Here is a 25,028-nt window from a genome sequence, read left to right on the forward strand (position 1 = left end):
CCGATTCGATGAGGCTAATTTTATTTAATGAATATTTTGTTTTAAGTACATATATCACTATGGATTAGGGGTGTACAAAAATACCCGACCCAGATCTAAAAAAATCGAGTAATTTTTTTAAAAAAATTTACCCGGCCGGGTAAGGTACCCGACTCGACACTTTCCAGGTCAGGCCCGAGTCACAAAAATTAATTTTTTCGGTTACCCGAGTACCCGGTTAAATATATATATATATATATATATATATATATATATATATATTATTATATTAATTAATTTTCCATTGCATATTAGACATAGATATGGCGATATGACTAATATGATACCCAATATGATACCCAAGTCCTTTGAGTACATGGAAAAACCTTTCGGAAAATCTAACACACCCATATCCGATACTTGCAACCAACATGCTCATAATTTTATTTCAATCTTCCATTTTTGATTTCTTCATATTTATTGATATGTTAATATTTCGAACTTTTAAATTTTGTGGTTCGATGTTGGACTATGTAATTTAAAATTTTGAACATTTAAATTTGTGTTTTTTTATATTTAATAATTTGAAGAAAAAATCAAGGTATCCAGGTTGTAACACCCAATTTAGGGGCTAAAATTAAGAAATTATAAAGTGGTGAATTTAATTGGTATTTTTGAAAGAAACGGTGAGTTAAATTATAAGGTTTTAAAGTTGGCAGACCGTTTTATAAAGTGCAGGAAATTTAGTGGCTAAACTCATGGTTTACAAATTTTTATTATGAGTTGAATTATAAACCCCCTCCCTATGCGCAGGTTCTCATTTTTCCAGTTTTCCCTTCTCTAACAACCCCTATTTTAACTCCGATATACTCGTCGTCCGACCTCCGATCGACGAGCCGAAACCACCATCGTGATCGTTGTCAACCGAGGAATAAAACCCCTCAAACCTTTTGTCATGAATCGTCGTCGTTCGTCGTTAATTTCAGTCGGAAGTATCGTCGGTAATAACCCGATTTCAGTTGGTTTTTCATCGATTCACGACGATCCGAGCATCCGTTTACGACACCTCCCGCACCATCGTGTTCCTTGCATCGTTCCGAGTCCGCCGGTGTCATCCTTGGTCTCCGACGGCGGCAGCGCGTGAGGAGGTGAAGCGGTCAAAGTTTCCGATTCGTTGAAATCGAGCTCTCTGCCGTTCAAAATTGTGAACCGAGCTTTGTAAGTATCTCGAAATCGCTCAAAATAATTTTTAGAAATTTTTCCGGGAATTTAGCACTGTTCACGCGCCCCCCACGCGCCGCCACTGCGCGTGAGGAAGAAAAATGACCGATTTGACTAGTTTTGCTCCTATTTTGACCGGTTTAACCGGTCATAACCCGACCCGACCCGTTGACCCGACCCGTTGACTCGTTGACCGGCGTTGACCAAAACTTTGACTGGCTTTGACCGGGCATTAAACGACCTTTGACTTTGACCGAGTATATCTATCCTGACATTTTTCGACATTCCAAATCCGATTCCGCTATCCCTTTTTCGAAATTCAAACCCGAAGACCTCAAAATTACCAGTCAAACCCGTTAACTTTGATTTTGACGAAAATTTCCAAGTTTCTGAAAAGTCATATTTTATGCTTTCGACGTCCTGAATCCGAATCCGAAGTCCGTTTCGCCAAATTCGAACCCGGTAAGCTATTTTTCACTGATTTATCATCTGATTCGATCCGATTTTCAGAATTAAGCTCCGTTTTTTATATAATTTATGTTGATATGTATCTGAGGAATTATTGGAAGTTGAATTAAAGATCAAAGGCATTCGAATGGAATTTTTATGGTCGATCAGTATTACACAGAAATCGAGGTAATACTTTACTACCTCTTTATGCTTTATGGAACATGTTTATATTGATAAATGCATGAACAAGATAATGTTGGTCACTTTGGTGGAGTTGAATAATTTATACACTCGATATGATGTGGTAGAAATTCTGTAACTGATTACGGATCGAATGACTAATATAAGAGATTGAGGAATTGTTAGATTGAATTACAAGTTTGTGATTAGTGATAAAGAAATCAGCCTTGTATCTGCAACTTATAATTTATTTCATCAAATGTTAAATGTTAAAGATACTCGTATGAGAAATCATGAGAATATTTTGATAGGGTAAAATTATGAAAATACCCTTATATTGTAGGATGACAAGAATTGTCCCTAGAAGTTGGTTAATAACTCTGAAAAGACATATTGATCCGATATAACTACTGATGTGCATAAGAAATGTAGTTTACTTGGAAATTATGGATAACCGGTTTTTAACCCCAAGAGGATTTATGGAAGATACTAGAAGTCTGTTAAGGAATCATTTCAAGATCAGAAAAGGTTCGAGAAAACAATTAATTATAGGATCTCAAAATTATATTATTTTTGTTAAGAGTTAATACCGAAATTATCTGGTTAAGAAATTACGAAAATGCCCTTGAGAGGTAAAATAGTCCAAGTTGACCCTGAATAAGAAAATACTTTGAGGATCCGTACTTAACTCGATTAAGTGCGGATTTAATTGTTGAAATCCCGTCTTTGTACAGAAAATTCCTGATAACTTGTTTGTAACTTCTGAGAAGACAATGACCTGAAAATTCAGAGTTAAGAATAAATTATCGAGGGTGTTCTTGTGTCAGAATTGTTTGAAAGGTCTGGAATAAATGATAAGATGGAATTAAATAATAAGACATAATAGAAAGAAATGATTAAAATACATCGGATCTATAAAATGACCAGAATACCCTTGTAATAGAAATAACCCAAGAATTGAATAGAATAAAACTAAATGCCAAAATGACCAAAATACCCTTATGGCCTATACTAAGTAAATGTCTTGGATTAATTAAAGAATCCAAATAAGCATAGGTATTGGATTACCATTAAAAGTAATGGAACATAATTTAAGTGAATAGATCAACCCTAAAGCTATGTCAATACCTGAATGACATAGATATTACTTGAATGTGTGTTCGTCTTCTCAAGTTTGGCACGATGATAATTTTGGAAGTACTCAACTCAGCTCAACTCTAGATCGTATTCAGTACTAAGAATTGGACGTTTGTTCGATAAATCAACTACGAAGACCAAATTGAATGGATCGTAAGTACAATATGTATATGAAATTAGGAATGTTTGAATTACTTTGGAAAATCTCGAAGTAACTGGAATGGACTTGAATGCTAAAATAACTAAGTAACCTCAATGACTGAGGATTAAGTAAGTGATTAGGATAAGTCTGGAAATTTGAATGAACTTACATGATGTATCATCCCTATGGATTATGAACCACAAACCAAGTACGTCAGCATTTCATGGTATCGTGAAAGCGTGAAAAGGAAATAAAAACCATTAGAGTATTTGTTCGTCTCCTTAAGATATGTTCAGTGATGACTCAAAAGTTAATTTAGGGACAATAATTGTTGGTATTAAAGAGTGAATACCTGGTAGGACAACGAATGGACATGTCAACATGCATTAGTTTTGGGAGTTGATAAACTTAAGTTATTTCAATAATCCGATAAATCGACGCCAACTGTAAATGTCCTGAATCTTCATTTCTTCCTTATCAACTCAAGTTATATTCTGAATAACTGATGATTCCGATAGTTATTGAACTATTCCTATAGTGATTCTAAATACCGACATTCTATCGGTAAACTAAAGATTCGTGTTTCTTTGCCTAATAAGATTATCCAGTCCCTCTAAATAATATCCATAAACTCTGGTGTGTTCCATACTCACATGAATATTTTATCTGATTTTCGATTTGAATTCTGATCTGATACTTGAAATGGATTCTGATCTGATATCTGACATAGATTCTGATATGATACTTGACTTGGATTCTGATCTGTTACTTGACCTGATTTCTGATATGATACTTGACCTGATTTATGTTTTGATTTTTGATATATCCGTTTACGGACGGATATATTTTACTTGGGGGTAATGTTGGAGGAAGTATACTTGGAGGCTCCTCGGCTGTGTGCTCAGGGCCTTACTTACCGGCTCCTCGGCTGTGTACTCAGGGCCTACTGGACTTGACGCTGGGTGTATGGTTCTGGGGAACCTACACATTTTCGACTTGACGGATAGGGGTATATATATATATATTTTAAAAAGATCTGAAAAGTTACATGATTTTTGGGAACACACTAGAAAACATGTTCTGATCTCCTGAACCTAGATATCCGAAATATTTCCATATGAAATGAATACTATTTGTTACTACATGCGATATCAATGGACCTCAGCTCAACATAAAGATCTGTAAATATCTGAACCAATAAGGAAAATATGTTTATCTGTATCTGCACGTTTTTCAGCATCATCTGGTAGTTCTGTATTACTGAGCTTTCCGAAGCTCATTCTATTACTCACCATTGCAGGTTAAAAGAATTGTACCAGTGCATTTATCGACATCAGTAAAGGAATTCTTCCGGCGTTGTTTCTAGAGAATGGTACATGTGATTAGGGGGCATGTAATTGTATTTTGATTTATATACGAGTCTGGAGATCTGTTTTATTTTTAAATAGTGACAACTGATTTTATAAGTTACATCTTTCAATAAAAGTTTTAAATTTTCCACTATTTTTTACAGTGGGTCGCTCCGGTGGCCCAAATGTGACACCCCGGATCAGATCTGGTTACCCGCATCGGTCTGTGGGGGGTTACATTTAGTGGTATCAGAGCTATTGTTTGAGTCAAAAATTTTCAAGATAGACCGGCCGGTCGAATGTCAAAATATGTCTGATCAGTACATGCCCCTAGACTGCAATCGTACCTCTCTGAGCCGGAACTCCAGGGCTGAGTCCCTATCTGTAACGAGTAAACCAAAGTTTCTATCCGTTAAGGCTATACTTGTACAAAAAGGAATACCAGTAACATTTATTTAAACGCTATGAAGTACCTCACGAGCCATATGAGAGTTATTCATCTGAGAAATTTTGACCCGACTTCGGAAATGAAATTGGGATATGCTACTCTTTATGAGTCTATTCTCGTGACCAAGACTGAATTTATTACTCAAGGAAATTTTCGTTCGGATTCTTTTATTGGAATAAGGAAAAGTTCTGATAAGAATGTATGCTCAACTGGTTAAGGATTAGTGGAGGATCCGTATTTCTAAAAGAGCTACATGAAATATCTGAAAGAACTGATGAAAATTTCATTTCGGTAATAATGTGATATGAATGAATTTCGAGGAAAAAATTCTTTTAAGGAGGGGAGAATTGTAACACCCCAATTTAGGAGCTAAAATTAAGAAATTATAAAGTGGTGAATTTAATTGGTATTTTTGAAAGAAACAGTGGGTTAAATTATAAGGTTTTAAAGTTGGCAGACCGTTTTATAAAGTGCATGAAATTCAGTGGCTAAACTCATGGTTTACCCATTTTTATTATGAGTTGAATTATAAACCCCCTCCCCGTGCGCATGTTCTCATTTTTCCAGTTTTCCCTTCTCCAACAACCCTCCTTTCAACTCTGATCTACTCGTCGTCCGACCTATGATCGACGAGCCGAAACCACTATCGTGTTCGTTGTCAACTGAGGAATAAAACCCCTCAAACCTTTTGTCATGAATCATTGCCGTTCGTCGTTAATTTCAGTCGGAAGTATCGTCGGTAATAACCCGATTTCAGTTGGTTTTTCATCGATTCACGACGATCCGAGCATCCGTTTACGACACCTCCCGCACCATCGTGTTCCTTGCATCGTTCCGAGTCCACCCGTGTCATCCTTGGTCTCCGACGACGGCGGCGCGTGAGGAGGTGAAGTGGTCAAAGTTTTCGATTCATTGAAATCGAGCTCTCCGCCGTTCAAAATTGTGAACCAAGCTTTGTAAGTATCTCGAAATCGCTCAAAATTTGTGTTTTTTATATTTAATAATTTGAAGAAAAAAATCAAGGTATCCAGGTACCCGAAACATCCGGGTCGAGACACTGGCCGAGAAATCACTAACCCGGATATTATCGGGTACGCGAAAATCCGAGTACCCGGATTTGCACACCCCTACTATGGATAGTAAAAAAGTTTGTACGTGATGTTTTCTACATGAGAGAATTATTTTTTTAATGAAATCCAAATTTTGAAATGAATCAAGTTTAAGCTTATGAAGAACTCATCTCGATCTTACCTTCGATATATATATGTATATGTATTTATATATCATTAGTTGATTTTTTTATAAAAATATATGTTAAATTAGTATACAAAATACTAAATTTATGATATTAAATAAAAGTATTTTGATTTTGTATTATTAGATTAAATAAATTAATATTTATTTATTTATTATTTTGATAAGAAATATGTAAAAAGATAAAAAATTTGAATTAAATCGATTCAGATCGAAGTTTATTTCTAATTCAAATTTTGAGGATGGGTTTAAGGTGGATGAAAATAATTTTAAGTTCGAGTTTTAAGGTTTTGTTATTACTATGTCGAGTCGTATCTATATATCTATATATATATATATATACTCTTTAATATGACTAGTTGCAATCCTTACATATCCTATCATATTAAACATTTGAGTTAATTGCAGTACACGTCCTTAAACTATGATTCTTATTTTAAATTGATCCTCAACCTTGTAAATATTTCAAATTCATCCCAAAACTATGACTCTCATTCTATATTGATCCCCAAAATTTTCAATATTCTAATTTCATTGATAAACTTTTGAATGATTTAGGGGATTCAATTGGAATGTTTGAAAGTTTGATGACCAATTTAGAATGAGGGACAAACTTAATGGATGAATGTAAATCATTCAAAAGTTTGATGATTAATTTAAAATGTGAGTTATAATTTGGTGATGAACTTAAAATATTAAAAAATCACAAACCAATTTAAAATTAGAATAATAGTTTAAAGATGTATGATACAATTAACTCTACCCGTTTTATCAAAGTGGAAATACCAATTATGACGTTATCCTTAAATCCTAACATAAAAACAATGACAAATCTGGACAAACTATTTGAGAAGCTACTTACGATTTATAAAAATATTAAAAGCCTAAACTAAGTATTTCAAAAAAGAAAAACTTAATGGTGAACTTAAAAAAATAAAGAAATTTAAATTTAAATTAACCAATTTTTAAAAAATGGAATACCAAGTATTATTTTTTCAAAATTTTGAAATGAGGCCTATGATAAAAACCAATGAACAAAAATACGCACAGTCACGTCTGGTTGGAAGCATAAAGCATTATCATATAGGTTTACGTGGTTATCGTGTCATGTGGCAAATATGTGGTTAAAAACATTATTACCATTTAAATATATATTAAAGTAATTGTTTTAAGTCCCTTTCTCCCCCTTGCTATACAAGCATGCATCCTTGTTTTGTCCTAACAAAGACGAGAATTTCCACATTTAATTTAGTTAAATAATTAAAATAAATCAACATCGATGTTCCAACTTGTTTTGTTTCAAGATTTGTTTATATCATATTTTCAATGATTTTTTGGCATATTTTCCAGCGTATTATTAACATAATTTAGTTTAGTTTTTATCTTTTGACGGCTAATCTTTACGCTTACGTATGTGAATATATATTACGTTTGGAAATCTTTTGTCAATTCTTTCACTTTCGAGTTCGGCAATGGCTAATGTTAAATTTAATTTCTTATAGAGTTGAAAATTGATTAAAATATTATATAAAATTGTTGATTGTTACCCTTTCATAGCTTTTAAAAAAATGTTATCATAACTCTTTCTTCTTATCAAAGAAATTATATATATATATATAAATTCTAAATCTAATCTCACTTAGAAGGGAGGGAAAGAAAAGATTATAGTGGAATGAAGGAGAATGCTTTTAGTGGGTTCAAAATCAATAATCAAAGAGAATATAAAAGAATATATATATATATATAAATTCTAAACCTAATGTCTTATATTTTATTATCGTAATTATCTAAAAATGAATTCTGAATATAAATGCTTTAACATGAGAATTAAAGATTGAGATGAGATGTTAGATTTTTTTCGGTTTGTTTGAAGCTTGCATCATAATTCATTTTTGTTGAGTTTGGGATTTAAAAGCAGGAGGATTAAGTTCCAAATGTACAAAGAACACAGGAACATAGAGCATATTTTAACCAAAGAAAAAGACATTGCATAGTTGGGTCATTTTTAGCTGAAGTTGATGGACGATAAGGCAGGCCCAAACACGTAAACTCAAGTCCGGTACATTGTTCAGACCCGACCCGACCCGACTCCATCATATGCTTATCAAATCTTTCGACCTTAACAGTCCCTTAAAACCTATGAAATTTGCCCACCGGCCACCAGCGAATCCAAAACCCTAACTTTCCTTCCATTTTACATCACTAAGAAATGGCGCTTCTCAAACCCGCCTTCCTCAACCACCTCAAAATCCTAGCCAATCCCCGCCACCGTCTGCCGCCCTCTTTCATTGCCCTCCGCTGCCTCTCATTTAGTACACCAGAAGAAGCCGCCGCCGAACGCCGCCGCCGCAAGCGTCGTCTCCGTGTCGAACCTCCGCTCTCCTCTGCTCAACGCTCTCAACAACATGCCCAGCAGGTTGTTCCACCGAGACCAATCCAAAACCCAAACGCCCCTAAAGTCCCTGAACCCGTAACCGCTCTCTCCGGAAACCGCCTCAACCTCCACAACAAGATCTTGAAGCTCATCCGCGAGAACGACCTTGAGGAGGCCGCTCTATACACGCGCCACTCTGTTTACTCCAATTGCCGCCCCACGATTTACACTGTGAACGCTGTCTTGAACGCCCAGCTGCGGCAATCGAAATACGCGGATCTACTCTCTCTGCATCGGTTCGTAACCCTGGCCGGAATCGCCCCCAATGTGATAACACACAATCTTATTTTCCAAACTTATCTTGATTGCAAAAAACCCGATACTGCCCTTGAGCATTACAAGCAGTTCATCAACGAGTCCCCGGTTAGTCCTTCTCCTACTACTTATAGGATTTTAGTGAAAGGGCTGGTGGATAATGGGAAATTGGATAAGGCTATGGAAATGAAGGAAGAAATGGCCGAGAAAGGTTTGGCTCCTGATCCTATTGTCTATAGTTTTTTAATGTTCGGTTGTGCCAAGAACCGGGATTCAGATGGGATTTTTAAGCTTTTTGAGGAGTTAAAAGAGAATAAAGATGGGGTCATTTATGGGAGCTTAATGAACGGGTATTTCATGAAGGGAATGGAGAAAGAAGCTATGGAATGTTATGAAGAAGTTTGTGGAGAGAATTCGATGGTTAAGATGAGTGCTGTTGCTTATAACTACGTTCTTGACGCATTAAGTAAGAACGGGAAGTTTGATGAGGCTTTAAGATTGTTTGATAGGATGAAAAATGAGCATAGTCCTCCTAGGAGATTAGCAGTGAATTTGGGAAGCTTTAATGTGATTGTTGATGGATATTGCACCGAAGGTAAGTTTGAGGAAGCCATGGATGTTTTCAGGTCAATGCGAGATTATAGGTGTAGTCAGGATACTTTGTCGTTTAACAATTTGATTGATCAGCTGTGCCAAAATGAATTGTTGGGTGAAGCTGAGGAGCTATATGTCGAAATGGGTGCCGATGGTGTTAGCCCCGATGAGTATACTTATGTTCTGTTGATGTATGCTTGCTTTAAAGTGAATAGGATTGATGATGGGGCTTCGTATTTTAGGAAGATGGTGGAGGCGGGTTTGAGGCCAAACTTGTCTGTTTATAATAGGTTGGTCGACGAATTGGTTAAAGCTGGGAAGGTGCATGAGGCGAAATCGTTTTATGATACAATGGTGAAGAAGCTTAAGATGGATGATGCCAGCTATAAGTTTATGATGAAAGCACTTAGTGATGTGGGGAAGTTGGATGATGTGCTGAAGATGGTTGATGAGATGTTGGATGAGGAAAGCTCTGATTTTAATGAGGAGTTGCAAGAATTTGTTAGAGAGTTGTTAAGAAATGTAGGGAGAGAAGATGATTTGACAAAGCTTATGGAGGAGAAAGAGAGACTGAAGGCCGAAGCTAAAGATCGGGAAATCGAAGCTGCAGAAGCAGCCAAGAGAAGTGCCAAAGCCGCAGTCGCATCTTTACTTCCATCAAATTTATTTGGGAAAAAAGGTGAATCTGAGTCGTCTTTGGCCACCGAAAACACCATTGATGCTTCCTCTCAAGGTGAAGTGCCGGAAGAAGATGAGAGTGAAGGGCCTACCGAGGAAGCTACTTCTATGGAGACTGTTGCAGATTCTAATTTTGTTGAAGCAAAGCAGCAATTCTGATAAAATTGTCTTAAACTGATATTGCAAAAGATAGCTCTATATTTTGAAGGAATCTTTTATGTTCATTTATGGGCTCAGTTTTATCTGCTTCTCTGTAATTAGGGGATCAAAGAAGAAATCTGGTTTTGAGTCGGTATAATTTCAAATTATTTCTGGAAAGGATCAGATGGAATGAGTTGAGACATATCATTGAAAACTATGACATGAATGCAATTAATGATGTTGAGATACTTGTTAATGTGCATTCCATTATGAATCTAAACATCGATTTTCTTGTTGCACATTTCATAGAAGCTATACTCTTTCGTCTATTATAATGGAAAAACAGCTGGAAAGAGATGAAAATAAGTTATAATAATCGATTGTGTCAACTACAGTAGTTTGGTATGCACATACCAGCATCTGGATTTTGTTCTGCGGTTCTGCCTTCCATATTCTTCCTGTAACTCTCAGCTTTAGCACCTTTCTATCCCCACCAGAGAAAAAAAGTGTCATGTTTTGTTGGATGATTAGGGCGTCTTTTCTGTCCCCGACTTTCCTGTTACTATCACGGATGCTGCATGAAGTACCTTCCCATATACGATTCTGGTCATTTGCTCTGACTTCGAGGCTACAGCTATAGCTCCTAGCCTGCATCTCATCATCAAACAGAGAAATTGCCGGTAGACAGGGACCCATGCCCAAGTGGAAAGCTTCAAAGTGCAGGCAGAAATAGTGACCCTTCTGACTCCCGACTCTTATCGCTAAACCCATCCTTGGATGATGGTTATGGAGATATAGGAAGGGAAGTGAGTAGGGAGAAAGGAGGAGTAGACTAACATCAGCTATTGTGCCGATGCTTAATCTTGAGGATACACGTTCATGAAAATCTGATATATTTAAAGAAACATATTATCAAAATTACTTCTAAAGATGATAACAAGAACATTAACACAAATTTTTGAACATAAATCTATAATGTTTATTTAGAGCGTAATCATAAACAAGCTATTACAAATAATGAGTTTGGATTCCGAGATGACTCTCTGATGCTTTAAGTTGCCGGAGAACACTTATTTCCTTCATTTTGCAGCAGTTTACATCTGTATATGAACTCGAAACTCCCAGAAGTTAACTAAATAAAGCAGATAAAGAGCAGTTGGTTAGAAATATAATCACCTCGGAGTACATTGGTAGGGAGTTCTGAGCTCTTGGGTGCATTGCAGTGGGTTCATACTCGGTGTTGCAATACCGTTGATCGTGTCATCGGTATTCTCCATGTACGTAAACGTTGCAAGGTTATTGTTAGTTCAAACTGTTTTTCCTTGATCTAATCCATGGTTTTATGGAGAGGCGTTCATCTTCTCGACCCGAAAACACATTTCCGGACTCGTGGAAGTCAAACTCGAGAAATTAGACATGAAGTATATATAAAACGCGTATGCATAGTGCGGGAGAGAGTATTAAATACTGGAATACAAGAGATATATCTCCATTTTCTCTCAGAATCCCTCCATCCAGAGACACAGCACCTTGTTTTAATGTAATTAAGAGCATTTTCCATATGTTCCCTTGTTTCGTATACTTGAACCTTGTCAAAAAGTATGTAGAATAGAGTCTCTGATGAACCATGGCCAGAACCGGTTCTGTAGTCGATGTGAAGTCACTTCAGGTTAACCATATTAACTGCATAACCGATAAAACCGGGAGGAAGGTGTGTGTAAGGTATGGCTCATAAATATACCGTTAAAGAGGACAGGGGATGGAGCGGAGTGAGCGAAGCGAACATCAACTGTCCTTACAAAGAAAGTCTCGTAGAGGGGGTTACGATTATGTGGGTTGAGGGTGCGGGGCAGCGTCCCGCGGTACGGTACAGGGTTAATTTTGTAATTATGTACCAGGATTTTCTATTATAAATAGAGATGTAACCTAAACCTATGAGAATTGAATAAAATTTTCTAGCGCCGCTTAGGCACCGAGGACGTAAGCACATTGTCGAACCTCATTAAAATTCTTGTATTATTTCGTTTACTTTGCCCGATTAATCAACAGTGTCCAAATGGTAAGCTAAGATCCGGTAAGACTAGTTTCCTTTTAGGGTTTTTCAGACTTCAACCCCTCCCAGATAAGGCCTGCATGATTGAATATTAGTTCTCGAAGATTTAGTCTTTCAATGTCACCGTTTACATTTATAAGAATAGATGTAATAATATTCGTTAAGATTTCAAAACCGATAAGTATCATGCATGTGGTTACCTTATATCCTCGAGGCAGACAACAACAAATCCGCCAGTTATAGGTTGACCGAGTGCGGTAGCTTCTGCATGAAGACTGAACTTAGCATCGACTTCACCGTTATGCTCGTACTGCTCCAGAGGACGTGCTGCATCATATGATTTGCACACAACCGCAAGCGTTTGATTCACCCAAGTATTTGTGTGCACTTCACTCTCAAGTTCACGAAGCAGTCCACTTCGGGAATTAAACTGCAGTTAAATTGAGAAAATACACAAATAGGACAGGCCCCCTTACCTTGACATATTTCACTAGGGACAGTAGGTTTCCTACATTGTCATTCATGACAAACGGTAAATTTTGCAGGAATAAGACCTTTCCATCTGAAATGTGCACCTCAAACTAATCCTTCTCGACTTCTGGGGCATGAAGAGAAATCTGCAGATGAAACCAGAAATTAGAATGAAATCAGCAATGTGCTACGTTCTCTTTCTTGAGAATTGGTGAGTTCTGCAGGAATAAGACCTTTCCATCTGAAGTGTGGCCCTGAACGTCACTGTTCCCGACTATAGGAGCATGTACAGGAGAAATCTGCAGATCGAAGTCGGCAATTTAGAATGAAATCAGCAATATGTTGTGGAACTGGTAATCATAAATTTGACAAAGCTTTTCTCAGACTGATTCGTTTGCAGTTCAACAATCAGCAATTCTTGAGGATTAGGTTGCAAACATGCAAGTTGGTGATTGCAGCTTCGATGCCTTGAATTTCAGCTAAAACAACACCATTAACTTGAAAAGCAACAAGATCCTTTAGTACTCCCGAAATATTTTACCACAGTCATCAACAACTCTATAATCAGAAGGTAACTGCAAAGGCCATGTCAAAATTATTATGTTGGAGTTACTGTAAGAAGAGTATAACTTGAACTCAAAAGGTGCTGCCACCCTCAGAAAATTGTATGATTTGAAGCCATAAAGTTAAGAATAAATTCACACCTGAATATACATAAAGTATATGTCTTCAGCTCACATTAGTCATCTAGGCCTTAGTATCTCCACCTGTGAAGAATCAAATTATCAATACACGAATCGAGACAAATAAAAACAAACACCTCACCTAGCTAAAATGACACCTATGCTCAAATAAAATGCAGGAACTAATACACCAGATGTTAGTAATCCATAAAATACTTTTAAGAGTAGCCCATTAGCCATATACATCAACATCCCAAAGTACAAGTTTGCTCATGGGATTTTCATGCGTCGAATGAAGGATACATTTTTAGATAATCTTACATTACATTAATCAAACAATAAAAGGTATGTACCAATTAAGAACGTGTTAAAAGTAAAGTTACATTCCATGACTCCAAGGGTGTTATTTAAGATTATTAAAACAATTGTAGAGACTGAAAAAAGAGGCACCCATGGCCTAATGGATAAGGCGCTTGACTTCTAATCAAGCGATTGTGGGTTCGAGCCCCACTGGGTGTGAAATCCTCTTTTGGCCAGACTCAGGAACGAGTTCGAATCACCTTTATCTTTTTTTTCTTTTGACTTCTTTTTTATTATAATTTATCCATGAACACTAGACAACAAGCACCCATGGCCTAATGGAAAAGGCGTTTGACTTCTAATCAGGTGATTGTGCGTTCGAGCCCCACTCGGTTTGATTTAATGTCCGGACTCAGTATCAGCATCGAGTCATCTCACCATCTTCTTCTTCTTGGGAGTCACCTCTCTATGACATGCTGAAAAACTATGTATGACCATTTAAATAATTTTCTGGGAGGAGTTTGTGGATATCAAATGTAAGGGAAGTTTGGTTGTTTGGATGATGCATACGTCTTGTTGATAAAACGAAGCAAAGAAACTCGTTTCCTCGGACAGTTTGAAGATGTTTTGAATGAGAATTGAAAATCGTCTTGCCTTTTGGATTAATTGATTTCTATACATGGTGTGTTATACGACGAACACTTGTATACTTTCTGGTTTTCCTGATCTCTTATCGAGTTATCGTAAAATATTTCCTTTGATCGGATTAAGAAAATAATTTAAGGAGATAGTCGAAGCAAACCCCGAAAAAGGGTTAATAAGATTCTTGGATTAACTTCATTCTTATAATGCCGTGGTTTTGAATACATTGAACTATATTATAAATTGCAAAAAGCAAATGGTCTGTTGTATCTGTCCTATTTATGTATGCACCAAAATCTCCCAACAAAGTTCAACATCTGCCTAACATTGACTATGTAAAGAAACCGGTATACAAGTCTAAAAAGGCACTCAACTTATGACACATTTCTCAAACAAGAGACGAGCTCTATCAGGATATAGCTTTGTGACTCAAATTCAAACAACATTTTCTGCTTATGACTCAAATTCGAACAACGTTATCTGCATGATGTACGTGAGTTTTATTTAGACTAAAAATATGATAGATACTATTATTGGATCGCATCATAATGCTAAAATGACCAAATTAGAGTAAATAGACCAAACCGACAACTTTCACATAGTACATGGACTAATAGATGAATTTGACCTATAATATTTTCTTCTCCTAGAGCTTCAACAATGGAGAAATGTCTCAGATTCTTGTAAAAGAAAACAACATTTTAATCACATCTAGTACACAATAGAATGTCATGGATAGTAAATTAACAATACCATATTTTATGAACACGGGAATTACCAATCTGTCGCACATCCTCCAGATTTTTTAGTGCGTGTTAAGAATACATGGTTCGAAAAAATAACAAATTTCCAAATGATGCGACAGGTGTTGCTGTACAAGATGAACGTCGGAGCATAGATAACAATTACATCAAACACAGGAATGAATGGAATCGGAATCTTAAAATGGTGCCGGGTGTTACCAATCCTCCTTAACGATCTTTGCCTTCTCGAGTATGAACTTCCCTTCCTTGTACTTTTGCGAGGCCTCGTAAGCTCGCTCGTATTTCCAACCTAAAACTTGATGGCAATCAGCACAGTGAATATCGGCCACGGTGTGGAGACCGGTTAAGAGATGCCTGTCTTCTTTTGGTCCTGTGGTTATATTCATTGCGTGCGAGAACAAAAATGCTCGGCCATTTCTTCCCTATACGTAACAAAATCATGGAGAAAAAGAGAATGTGGGGCAAAAGTCCCCTAAGATCCTTTTGATTGATCAGATATGAAACTAAATTGAATTTCTGCAATGATTAATTCCATTCATATTGATATACAACAAGCTATGCAAATAGGACCGTTCATTTTACTCGAAGCTCTCGTATTGGACACATCCAAATTCGAGTAACATAACATAAACAGGTAAGAACCCATACTCAAACACGTGTTCAACACATATTCGAACATTAGTATGAGCTATGATCAAAACATGCAAGTACCTAAAGTCGAAGCTCACTCGAATTCAGATAACATAGGTCCTTACCTTTGTATGAGTTCTTTATAATCTAATAATGATCATATATGTTGAGGTTTCGACCCCTCGACAAAACGGGATACAAAACACAGGGGACAATATCGGGATCGTCGAGGGGTCCGAAAACCCTAGACAAAATGCAGAAAAAACCTAGCTCAAATCCAAACATTTGAAAACAGAATTTCAGCCATGCATTTTTTTAAAGCTCTACCTGGAAACACTTGGAAATTATATCATCGTGGAGAGAAACACGGTTTCGACAATTTGAGCAGCTATACAATCGTGGACCTAATGATTCCGCCATTGATCAATAACTTTCAAGCTTCAACACCCTCGATACTGAGACACAAGGGGACAAAAACGAAAACGGAAATCAAAATCACAAGCAAAAAGAAACTAAACCAATTTCCAGTAAAAGAAAAGGGGGAAACCCAGAGAACAAGAAAGAGCAAGAAAGAAGATGAATCTCTTTCACCTAAAACGCTGCAATAATAGACTGATAAAAAATAAGTATTTGCGTGCAAGATTAAGCCCAAGTGGATTACAGAGATTCCATACATTTTGATTAAACAAATGGGCGTGTGAAAAAGAAAGGGGAGGTGGTATTAATAACATAAATAAACTACAAAAAGAAATATTTCAACGTAAGAATCTTTTGAGAGAGGGATTAACAGAGTTTCTTAGCATCACTGACCTGATTTCTGAGGGCGAAAGCTTGATTTCATCGAATGGGAAGATTGGGGTCTTTTATAAAGAGATGATTTTGATTTTGATAGATTTTATCTGTTTCTTTTTCAGTCACGATGATGGAGGACACAGTTGTCTTGTCGAAGAAAAATGGGTTGTGGCGGTAGTAGGGTTCCACACGCGCCAAACTGGCCATGGTGATAATGCATTGTCGTTCGAAGCGGGGCCCGCTTTGCTTGCTTCAAGCTTAAACATCCTTCGTGATGTTTAGGAATGGAAATGGTCAGGTTAGATTTTTGGTCTATCACATTCGCTCTTTCACCGTAGATTTAATTAGACCTGATCAAAATAAGATTTCATCAAACTCGAATCTGACTATATATAACTTAAAAATTCGAATCACTGAAATAATAAAAATAATATTATTTTTATTCAATAAAAATAGTGACTTAATTGAAAAAAATAATATATAATGAGTATTATTGTAATTATTTCTAAATATATAAGTAAAATTATATATTTTTTGGGTCAGATCAACTATTTTTCACCCTAAACCGAACATAACCTGACACGAACACACATTAAAAAAAGTTACCCGACCTAAACGAATTAAAAAAACCAACCCGATCGGTCGGTCCATGACGTTAAGGCTGTTGTCTCGATGAAATTGACATTTCGCTCTGGTTTTTTCTCCGTTTTTTTTTCTATCTTTTTATTAGTCCCTATACTATACGTAAACCAACGATTTAATCTTTTTTTTTTCTTTTTAAATTGATTGCTTTTAAGCTAGTCTAGTATTATTTTTAGGAAGTATTTTTAGAGTCAACTTAATCATTTTACAAACTATCTAAATAGAAGCTAAGACAATAATACAATTTTAATTTAATATTTTGTAATTTAATTTTAGCCTTTAAAAGTATTTAGGTAAATAAAGAATATTTTAAATTTTATAAAATTAAAATTGAATAATAATTTAATACTCATCTAATGAACTCGTGTGTACAACGATTTAAACAATGTTAATCATTGAATATAACAAAAGTAGATTTGTTTGTGGATTGGCTTGTTGTTCGATTTACCTTAAATTTGAATTAAAAAATTAATTTAAATTCGACTTAAATTTAGTTTAAATAATATTTTTAAAATAGATTTAATTATAAAATTATTTTTTAACTAGTTAATAATAAAACAAGTTAAGGACAGTCAAATTTGGTTATGAATATAAAATATTTTTTAAAATTAGAATACGATCCAATCTGATAAATATATAAAAGGAAAATCTCGGAATTTGAATTTTGAAGATAAGAGGGACAATATTAATGGTAGGCAGGGAGTGGTTTAAATCACAAGAAAAGTAGTCGGTCAAATCTACATTATTAATAATATTATATATATATGGTATAAATTTTAATTATATGAGTGTATTTATTTTAATGACGTCATAATATTAAATTACACATAGATACATATTTCAGACATAATTGAAACCCGGTAATCTAGTATTGCTGGAATATCTTAATTTCCTCGAGGATAAACTTGCCTTCCTTGAACCTGCTTTTCATGTCATAAGCTTCAACATATTTCCACCCCAATTCTTCACCGCACTTGCTGCAGAATATATCGGCAATGCTGAACCGACCGGTATCAACTGCTTGTCGTATTTCGGACCCAACACCACGTTCATCGCATGTTGGAACATGTAAGCTTTCCCAGATTTGGCCTGTTAATCAAAACCAAACCAAATCATTGATAAAAACATCATCGGTATTATCTTCGGTCAGATTCACAGAAATCAAAGGTTGTAGTGAATAACTATGAAATTCTTAGAGAGAAGATCCTCGACGAGAGCGAGTGGATTGCGGCAGTTGCTGCATCTGTACAAGGGATTAGCACTGGACTCCATTGATGTCCACTGAAGCTAGCTTGCTATACAATTAATACCCAGAATTTCAGATTAAGATTTGAGTTGAAACCAAATAATCCAAGAAGTTAACTTGAAGAGAAAAAGAAAGCATACATTAAAGGTGAATTTCCCAGTTCTGCTACTAGATAAGAGATGAGAACTCACGTTGGGTTTGGGAATGGTTAAATAAAACAAAGGTAGAGCTATAAAACAATTTGTGAGAAGAATGATTGGTTCAGTAGTCATCATCATGTGTCCTTGGGGGCTAAGTTAAGTATAAAGTTAATGTAAAAATAAGTGTTAAATTATATTTAAAATTAATTTTAAGGTTTAAAAAAATTTCGTTAAAAATAAATGTCTAACGTTTCTAACGTTACATTTTTAAGTGTTGGACTATTAACACCGTTAAATTTAGTTGTTAAGTGACATGTGTCTGACATATAATTTTTTAAAAGAAAAGTTCAATAAAATTTTTAAATTTTTAAGCATGACATATGTCATTTAATGTCAGACACTTAAAAGTGTAACGTCAAAAACGTTAGACACTTATTTTTAACGAAAAAATCTTTAAACATTAAAGTTAACTTTAGATATAATTTAAACATTTATTTTTATATTAACACATATAAAACACTTATTACTATATTATAATAAGTTTTAGAAAATGTCTGAAAAAAATACACGATTCATAAATTGTGTAGGATATAGAATATTATTATGACTTACCATGTCATGTGATGATCCGATTAAGGGCCTAACAATAAGAAAAACTTGATTTTGGAATGAAAGAATATTAAAAGATGGATTATAAATAAACACACGATTGATGTGCGAGATTATTTAACCTCTAGTTTTATGCAAGCCATTCATAGGACAAAACTTAGCTTTATGCAAGCCATTCATAGGACAAAACTTAGTTTTCTGCAAGCCATTCATAGGGAAAAACACATAAATTAACAACCTCTGCAATGAAAAATGGGATGATTGAGAAAATAACAGACTAATCCAATAGCATTGAGTAACGAACTGGTGATTTATTGCACTAAGACAATTTTTCTCAGGCTTGCATGTTGACAAAAACATAAGTTGCGCTGAATAAGTAAATCTAGGTCTATTGCATTGAACATATATCCACTTGGCTATTACATGTATAGTGATTATCTTTTGTGTTACAGGCCCCTTTCCAAATGCAATAACAGTTACTACCACTATATTCATTGTACAGACAACGTAAAGTTTCAAGTTGACATTACCATGGGTACCACAATGTCTTCCTTTCCTGTGCTTGTCAAAAAAGTGTAGGATAGCAATCCGATGCTCTGTCAAAAACAAAATAAAGCATAAAACATGGTTGCACAGAGATTTCGAAATTATTGCTACTTCTACAACAGTGCATCGGGGACCAATAAGGAGAGGGTGAACTTAAGGTGAAGATTATTAGCCAGACCAAGTATCAACAAGCAAAATGTTCAAAATTGAAAAAGTCAATGAACAATACTTGTTTACCCTCTAAAAGAACCCAATCTACACAACATTAACCACTAGCACCTTGGACTAAGTAAATAATGATGAACCAAATCTAACAACTTGTTTACATTCTCAAGTAAACACAGCACACAGTTAATACTTAAACAACATACAGACAGCAGAAAACTTTTTTCCAATAATTCAATGAAAATAAACATACACGAAACCCATAAAAAATGAATTAACAAATATTATACTGGCCTAAAAATATTAACAAAGACTAACCTTTACGTCTTTTCCACAACACTGAGAAAATACAATAACATCTGCACCAAACCCCATGGTACTAGTCTTAAATCCGTTGCCATTTGTAGAAAAGGAATACAAATTAAAACTGCTTATGAGCATCCAAATGAGCAGTTATAAACCATCTCTTTTCCAGATAATAGATATTCATAAATACATTGTCCAATGGTGTCTGATACTTTGCTTTTTGCATAATATCCAAGGGACATACAATGACGCATTTTATCAGGATCCATCCCACCACCATTATTGTTGCAGAATACGACTATCAATAGAGCAAAATCGCAGCTGATAATTTGAGAAAATAAAAATAAAGATAAAGAAGACACAAAATTTACGTGGAAAACCCTAAATAATATAGGGTAAAAACCACGACAAAGGTAGAAGAATTTACTATGAGAAAAAGAAATTACAACTTATCTCGATCTAACAAGGAGAAAACAATGATAATTCTCTCTTGATAAAAAGGAGAAAACAACTCTCATGCATTTTCACTTTCGGTGCAAGTCAACTTTCAACAATCTCACACTTGAAGATTTGATTGTAACAATCATATCTTCACACCATTCTTTCTACCTTGTATCTTCATGTTGCTTACGTTTCTGACAGGCCACAAGAGGATCGACACCAAGTAAATTTATCAACATTGATCGTTTTCGTCATGAAATCTGCTATGTTGTCTTTGGTATGGATCTTCTGCATATCTACCGTCCCTTCTTCCACCTTTTCACGAATGAAATGATACTGAAACTCGTATGTGTTTTGTCCTTGAATGAAATGATGGATTCCTTGCTAGATGCAAGGCGCTTTGACTGTCACAAAACAGAGAGACATACTCTTGATTGTGCCCAAGCTTCTCCAATAGCATCTTCAACCAAATTGCTTCTTTACTGGCTTGTGTAGCTGCTACATATTCTGCCTCTGTTGTGGATGTAGCCACAACTGACTGCAATTTTGAAACCCAGCTTACAGCTCCACCAGTAACTTTGAAACACATATATTGTAGTAGATTTGCTTTTATCAAAATCCCCTGCATAGTCAGAATCGACATACCCATTGATAAGTAAATTTGATTAACATAATGCAAAATTTGAGGTCCCTTTGATATCTCAGGATCCTTTTACTATATTTCAATGCTCTTGGCCTGGATTCTCTATGTACCGACTAACCACTCTCACTGCTTGTGCAATGTCTGGTCTAGTGCATATCATAGTGAACATTAAACTTCACACTGTCGATGCATACGACACTCGAGACATCTTCATCCTCTCTTCTTCACTGCTAGTACTCATACTGGAGGATAATTTGAAGTTAATAGGAAGAGGGGTAAAAATTGGCTTACAATCTTGCATTTGAATCGTGACAAGATCTTCTTCAAATAATTCTTTTGTGAAAGACAAATCTTCCTATTACTTATGTATCGGGGAATTTGCATCGCTAGAATCTTGTTTGCTGATCTCAAGTCCTTCATTTCAAATTCCCTAGCCAGTTGTGCATTCAATTCTTCAATATGATCTTTGTTGGGTCTTGCAACCAACATGTCATCCACATACAATAACAATATAACAAAATCATTATCACCAAACCTCTTGAAATAAGAACAAGGGTCTGCATTAAGTCTGTTGTATCCAAGAAACATAATGAAGGAATCAAATCTCTTATACCAATACCTCGGCGCCTGCTTTAGACCGTACAAGGATTTGTTCAACCTGCAAACCAAGTACTTCTTTTCTTTTTCTTCAAAACCTTCAGGATGGAGCATATAAATCTCTTCTTCAAGATTTCCATGAAGAAAAACTGTTTTAACATCTAGCTGCTCTAGATGTAAGTTCAATGTAGCACATATTTCCAAAACTACTCGAACTGTTATTAGTCGAACCAGAGGAGAAAGATTTCATTGAAATCAATACCTTTTTTTGAGCATATCCTTTGACCACCAGTCTTACACGATACCTCTCAACTTGATCGTCACCATTTCGCTTGATTTTGAAGACCCATTTGTTACCAATTAGCTTCATTCTTGTGGTAGTGGCACAATGTCCCATGTATTATTTTTATAAAGGGCTTCAATTTATTCTTGCATCGCCACCATCCATAGTGAAACATTTGAGCTGTTTATTGCTTCTTGGTATGTTGATGGCTCATCGTCCTCTGTTAAAAGGCAATATGCAATATTTCCTTCTATAACATAATCTGAGTACCAATTGGGACGTATTCTCACACAATCTGATTGGCGAGTTGTTGGAGCTTCAAAACTCTCTAATTCTTGTTCATCATGTGTTGGTTCTGCTTCAGAAGAATCTCCTTGTTCAAACTCATTTTCCATATGTATTTGTGTAGTCTCTGACTTTCCAGTGCTATCATCTTCTTCTTTTCTTTGTAGCTTATCTTCTACAAAGATAACATCCCTACTATGATCACTTTGCGGGAAGTGGGATCCCACAAGCGATACCCCTTTACTCCATCAGCATACCCCAAGAATGTGCATTTCCTGGATTTTGGATCCACCTTTGAAATTTCTTGGGAGTTGTACATCACATACACAATACTTCCAAAACATGGAGGTTTGAATAATTAACTGGTTTACCAGTTCACATCTTCATTGGTGTCTTCAGCTCTATTGCAGTTGATGGAGCTCGATTCACCAAATAACATGCGGTATTGACTGCTTCTGCCCAGAATGATTTTTCTAGGCCTACAACTCTCAACATTGCTCTTGTTCTTTCTAACAAGGTTTGTTCATCCGCTCTGCCACTCCATTTTGTTGAGGAGTGTTCTCCACTGTGAACTGTCTTTCTATGCCTTATTTCATGCAAAAGTCATCAAATTCTTCACTTGTGTATTCTCCTCCATTATCTGTTCTGAAACACTTGATCTTATTTCCAGAATCAAGTTCCACTCGCGCTTTGAAATTTTTGAATGTTGAAAACACGTCTGACTTCTTCTTAATAGGGTACACCCAACATCTCATGGAGTAGTCATCAATAAATGAGACAAAGTATTTTCCTCCGCCTATGGATGTAACTGGTGCTTGCCATACATCAGAATGAACCAATTCTAGAATACTTTTGCATCTAGAATTTGACGTGTTGAATTTCAACCGGTGTTGCTTACTTGTTATGCAATGCTCACACAAAGTAAGTGATACCTTTGTTAAGCCTAGAAGTAACTTTTGTTCCACAAGGACTTTCATTCCTTGTTCTGACATGTGTCCAAGTTTCTGATGCCATAGCATTGCAGATCTGAACTACATGAGGCAACAAAGACTTCTGCTTCTAGTAAAGTTTGTCCCTTCAGCATGTACAAGTTTGTTGCTATCTTTTCGTCTTTCATCACCACAAGCGCTCCACGGAACACCTTCATGATTCCTTTCCGTGTTTCAATCTTGCTTGCATTATTATCCAACAATCCGTAGGATACTAATTTTTTCTTCAGGCTTTCACGTGCCGCACATTTCGAACAACTTTAATTGTTCCATCATACATCTTCAATTTGATGGTTCCCACGCCAACGATCTCTAAGGCATGATCATTGCAACTATACACAGATCCTCTTAGACAAGTCATAATGATGGAACCATTTCTTCTTGAGGTCATGTGATATGTTGCTCCCGAATCAATGTGTCATATATCTGCAAATCTCTTTCTACCTTCTACGGTGGTTGACGCTTCACAACATAGAGCATCTCCATCATCTGAAGTGTTTGCGGTATTGCCTTGTGGTTTGAAGTTTTTATTTAGACTCCAACAATCCTTCTTCAAGTGACCATTCTTTCCACAGTTGTAGCACTTTAAATTTTTCTTGCTTCTCGACTTTGATCTACCATATTTGTGACTGCTACTTTGGCCACGTTCTGTTGATCTCTCTCTCATCGTTCTCAATGCTTCTGCTTGTTGCAGATTTACTTGTCTGTCTTCTTTGTTCTTGCGCCGATTTTCTTCTTGTAGAACAGCAGCTGCAACGTCATCGAAGACTAGACTGGTGGCATTACTGTTTGTCAAGTTGATGATGAGTTGATCATACGAATCAGGTAGACTTTGAAGTAGAAGTTCAGCACGGTCTTATTCTCCTATTGTACATCTTAAGAATGTAAGCTGAGAAAATAAAGTGTTTAATGTGTTTAAGTGCTCCGTCACTGAAGTAGATTATGGCATCTGTAGAGTGTACAATTTCCTCTTAAGGAAACTTTTATTGTGCAATATGGTTTTGTACAATTTGGTGAGATGATCTCATATCTCCTTAGCTGCCTTCGTCTCCTCGATGTTTGACAATACTTCATCTGCTAATGCTAGATGAAAATTTTCCATAACATTCTCGTTCAATTCTATCCATTTGTTGTCATCTGTGAAATCTACCGTCCTTTCGCTGATAGCTGCTAGACAACCGTCTTTCCTCAATATGGTATTCATCTTCAATTTCCACAATGAGAAATTTCTCCCATTGAATTTTTCAATATCAAATTTCATTGCCATAGCTTCTATTACGGATAGCTCCCACTATTTCACTATCGTGAATAGTTCTCTGGAACCTTCAAAGAATGAGTAATACCTTCTTATTTTCTTATGTTGGAGGATCCACCTTTTGGTGGCAACTATAAAGACAATAAGTAGATATTACACACTCTAATTTGGCTCTGATGCCAATTGTTGCGGAATACGGCTATCGGATAGAGCAAAATCGCAACTGATAATTTGAGAAAATAAAGATAAAGAAGACACAAAATTTACGTAGAAAACCACTAAAT

The 25,028-nt window shown here is 35.8% G+C and overlaps 2 protein-coding genes, 1 non-coding gene and 1 pseudogene across 4 annotated transcripts; 2 read left to right on the forward strand and 2 right to left on the reverse strand.

Moving 5' to 3' along the window:
- Positions 1 to 8,369: 8,369 nt before the first annotated feature.
- LOC120140526 (pentatricopeptide repeat-containing protein At3g49240, mitochondrial-like) lies at positions 8,370 to 10,345 on the forward strand. Its single transcript, XM_039155498.1, has one exon. The coding sequence runs from the start codon at positions 8,370 to 8,372 to the stop codon at positions 10,278 to 10,280; it is 1,911 nt and encodes a 636-aa protein (XP_039011429.1). The 3' UTR covers positions 10,281 to 10,345.
- A 3,570-nt stretch (positions 10,346 to 13,915) lies between these two features.
- On the forward strand, positions 13,916 to 13,988 carry TRNAR-UCU. The gene has a single exon. It is a non-coding gene; the product is annotated as a tRNA-Arg (tRNA).
- A 1,294-nt stretch (positions 13,989 to 15,282) lies between these two features.
- Positions 15,283 to 16,729, reverse strand: LOC120140501 (protein yippee-like At4g27745). Of its 2 annotated transcripts, none has more exons than XM_039155480.1 (3): positions 16,616 to 16,729; positions 16,133 to 16,260; positions 15,283 to 15,597 (listed from the first exon to the last, which is right to left on the reverse strand). In XM_039155480.1, exons 2-3 carry the CDS (start codon positions 16,223 to 16,225, stop codon positions 15,370 to 15,372), a joined length of 321 nt encoding a protein of 106 aa, XP_039011411.1. In that variant the 5' UTR covers positions 16,226 to 16,260; positions 16,616 to 16,729; the 3' UTR covers positions 15,283 to 15,369. The 2 variants fall into 2 exon arrangements, with proteins under 2 accessions (XP_039011411.1, XP_039011412.1); XM_039155481.1 differs by lacking the exon at positions 16,616 to 16,729 and adding an exon at positions 16,397 to 16,493.
- Positions 16,730 to 18,009: 1,280 nt separating this feature from the next.
- Positions 18,010 to 18,725, reverse strand: LOC120140502 (annotated as a pseudogene).
- Positions 18,726 to 25,028: the final 6,303 nt, after the last annotated feature.

The sequence above is a fragment of the Hibiscus syriacus genome, unplaced genomic scaffold (assembly GCF_006381635.1).
Source record: "Hibiscus syriacus cultivar Baekdansim isolate YM2019G1 unplaced genomic scaffold, ASM638163v2 tig00110785_pilon, whole genome shotgun sequence".
In the NCBI taxonomy this organism is placed as follows: Eukaryota; Viridiplantae; Streptophyta; class Magnoliopsida; order Malvales; family Malvaceae; genus Hibiscus; species Hibiscus syriacus.

Bases quoted from the DNA above. Each gene is read 5' to 3' on its own strand.
- LOC120140526 (XM_039155498.1), top strand. From the start codon at position 8,370: ATGGCGCTTCTCAAACCCGCCTTCCTCAACCACCTCAAAATCCTAGCC.
- LOC120140501 (XM_039155480.1), bottom strand. From the start codon at position 16,225: ATGGCGGAATCATTAGGTCCACGATTGTATAGCTGCTCAAATTGTCGA. The intron at 15,598-16,132 runs GTAGAGCTTTAA...TGTTACGTATAG, and splicing joins TAATTTCCAAGTGTTTCCAG to GGAAGAAATGGCCGAGCATT.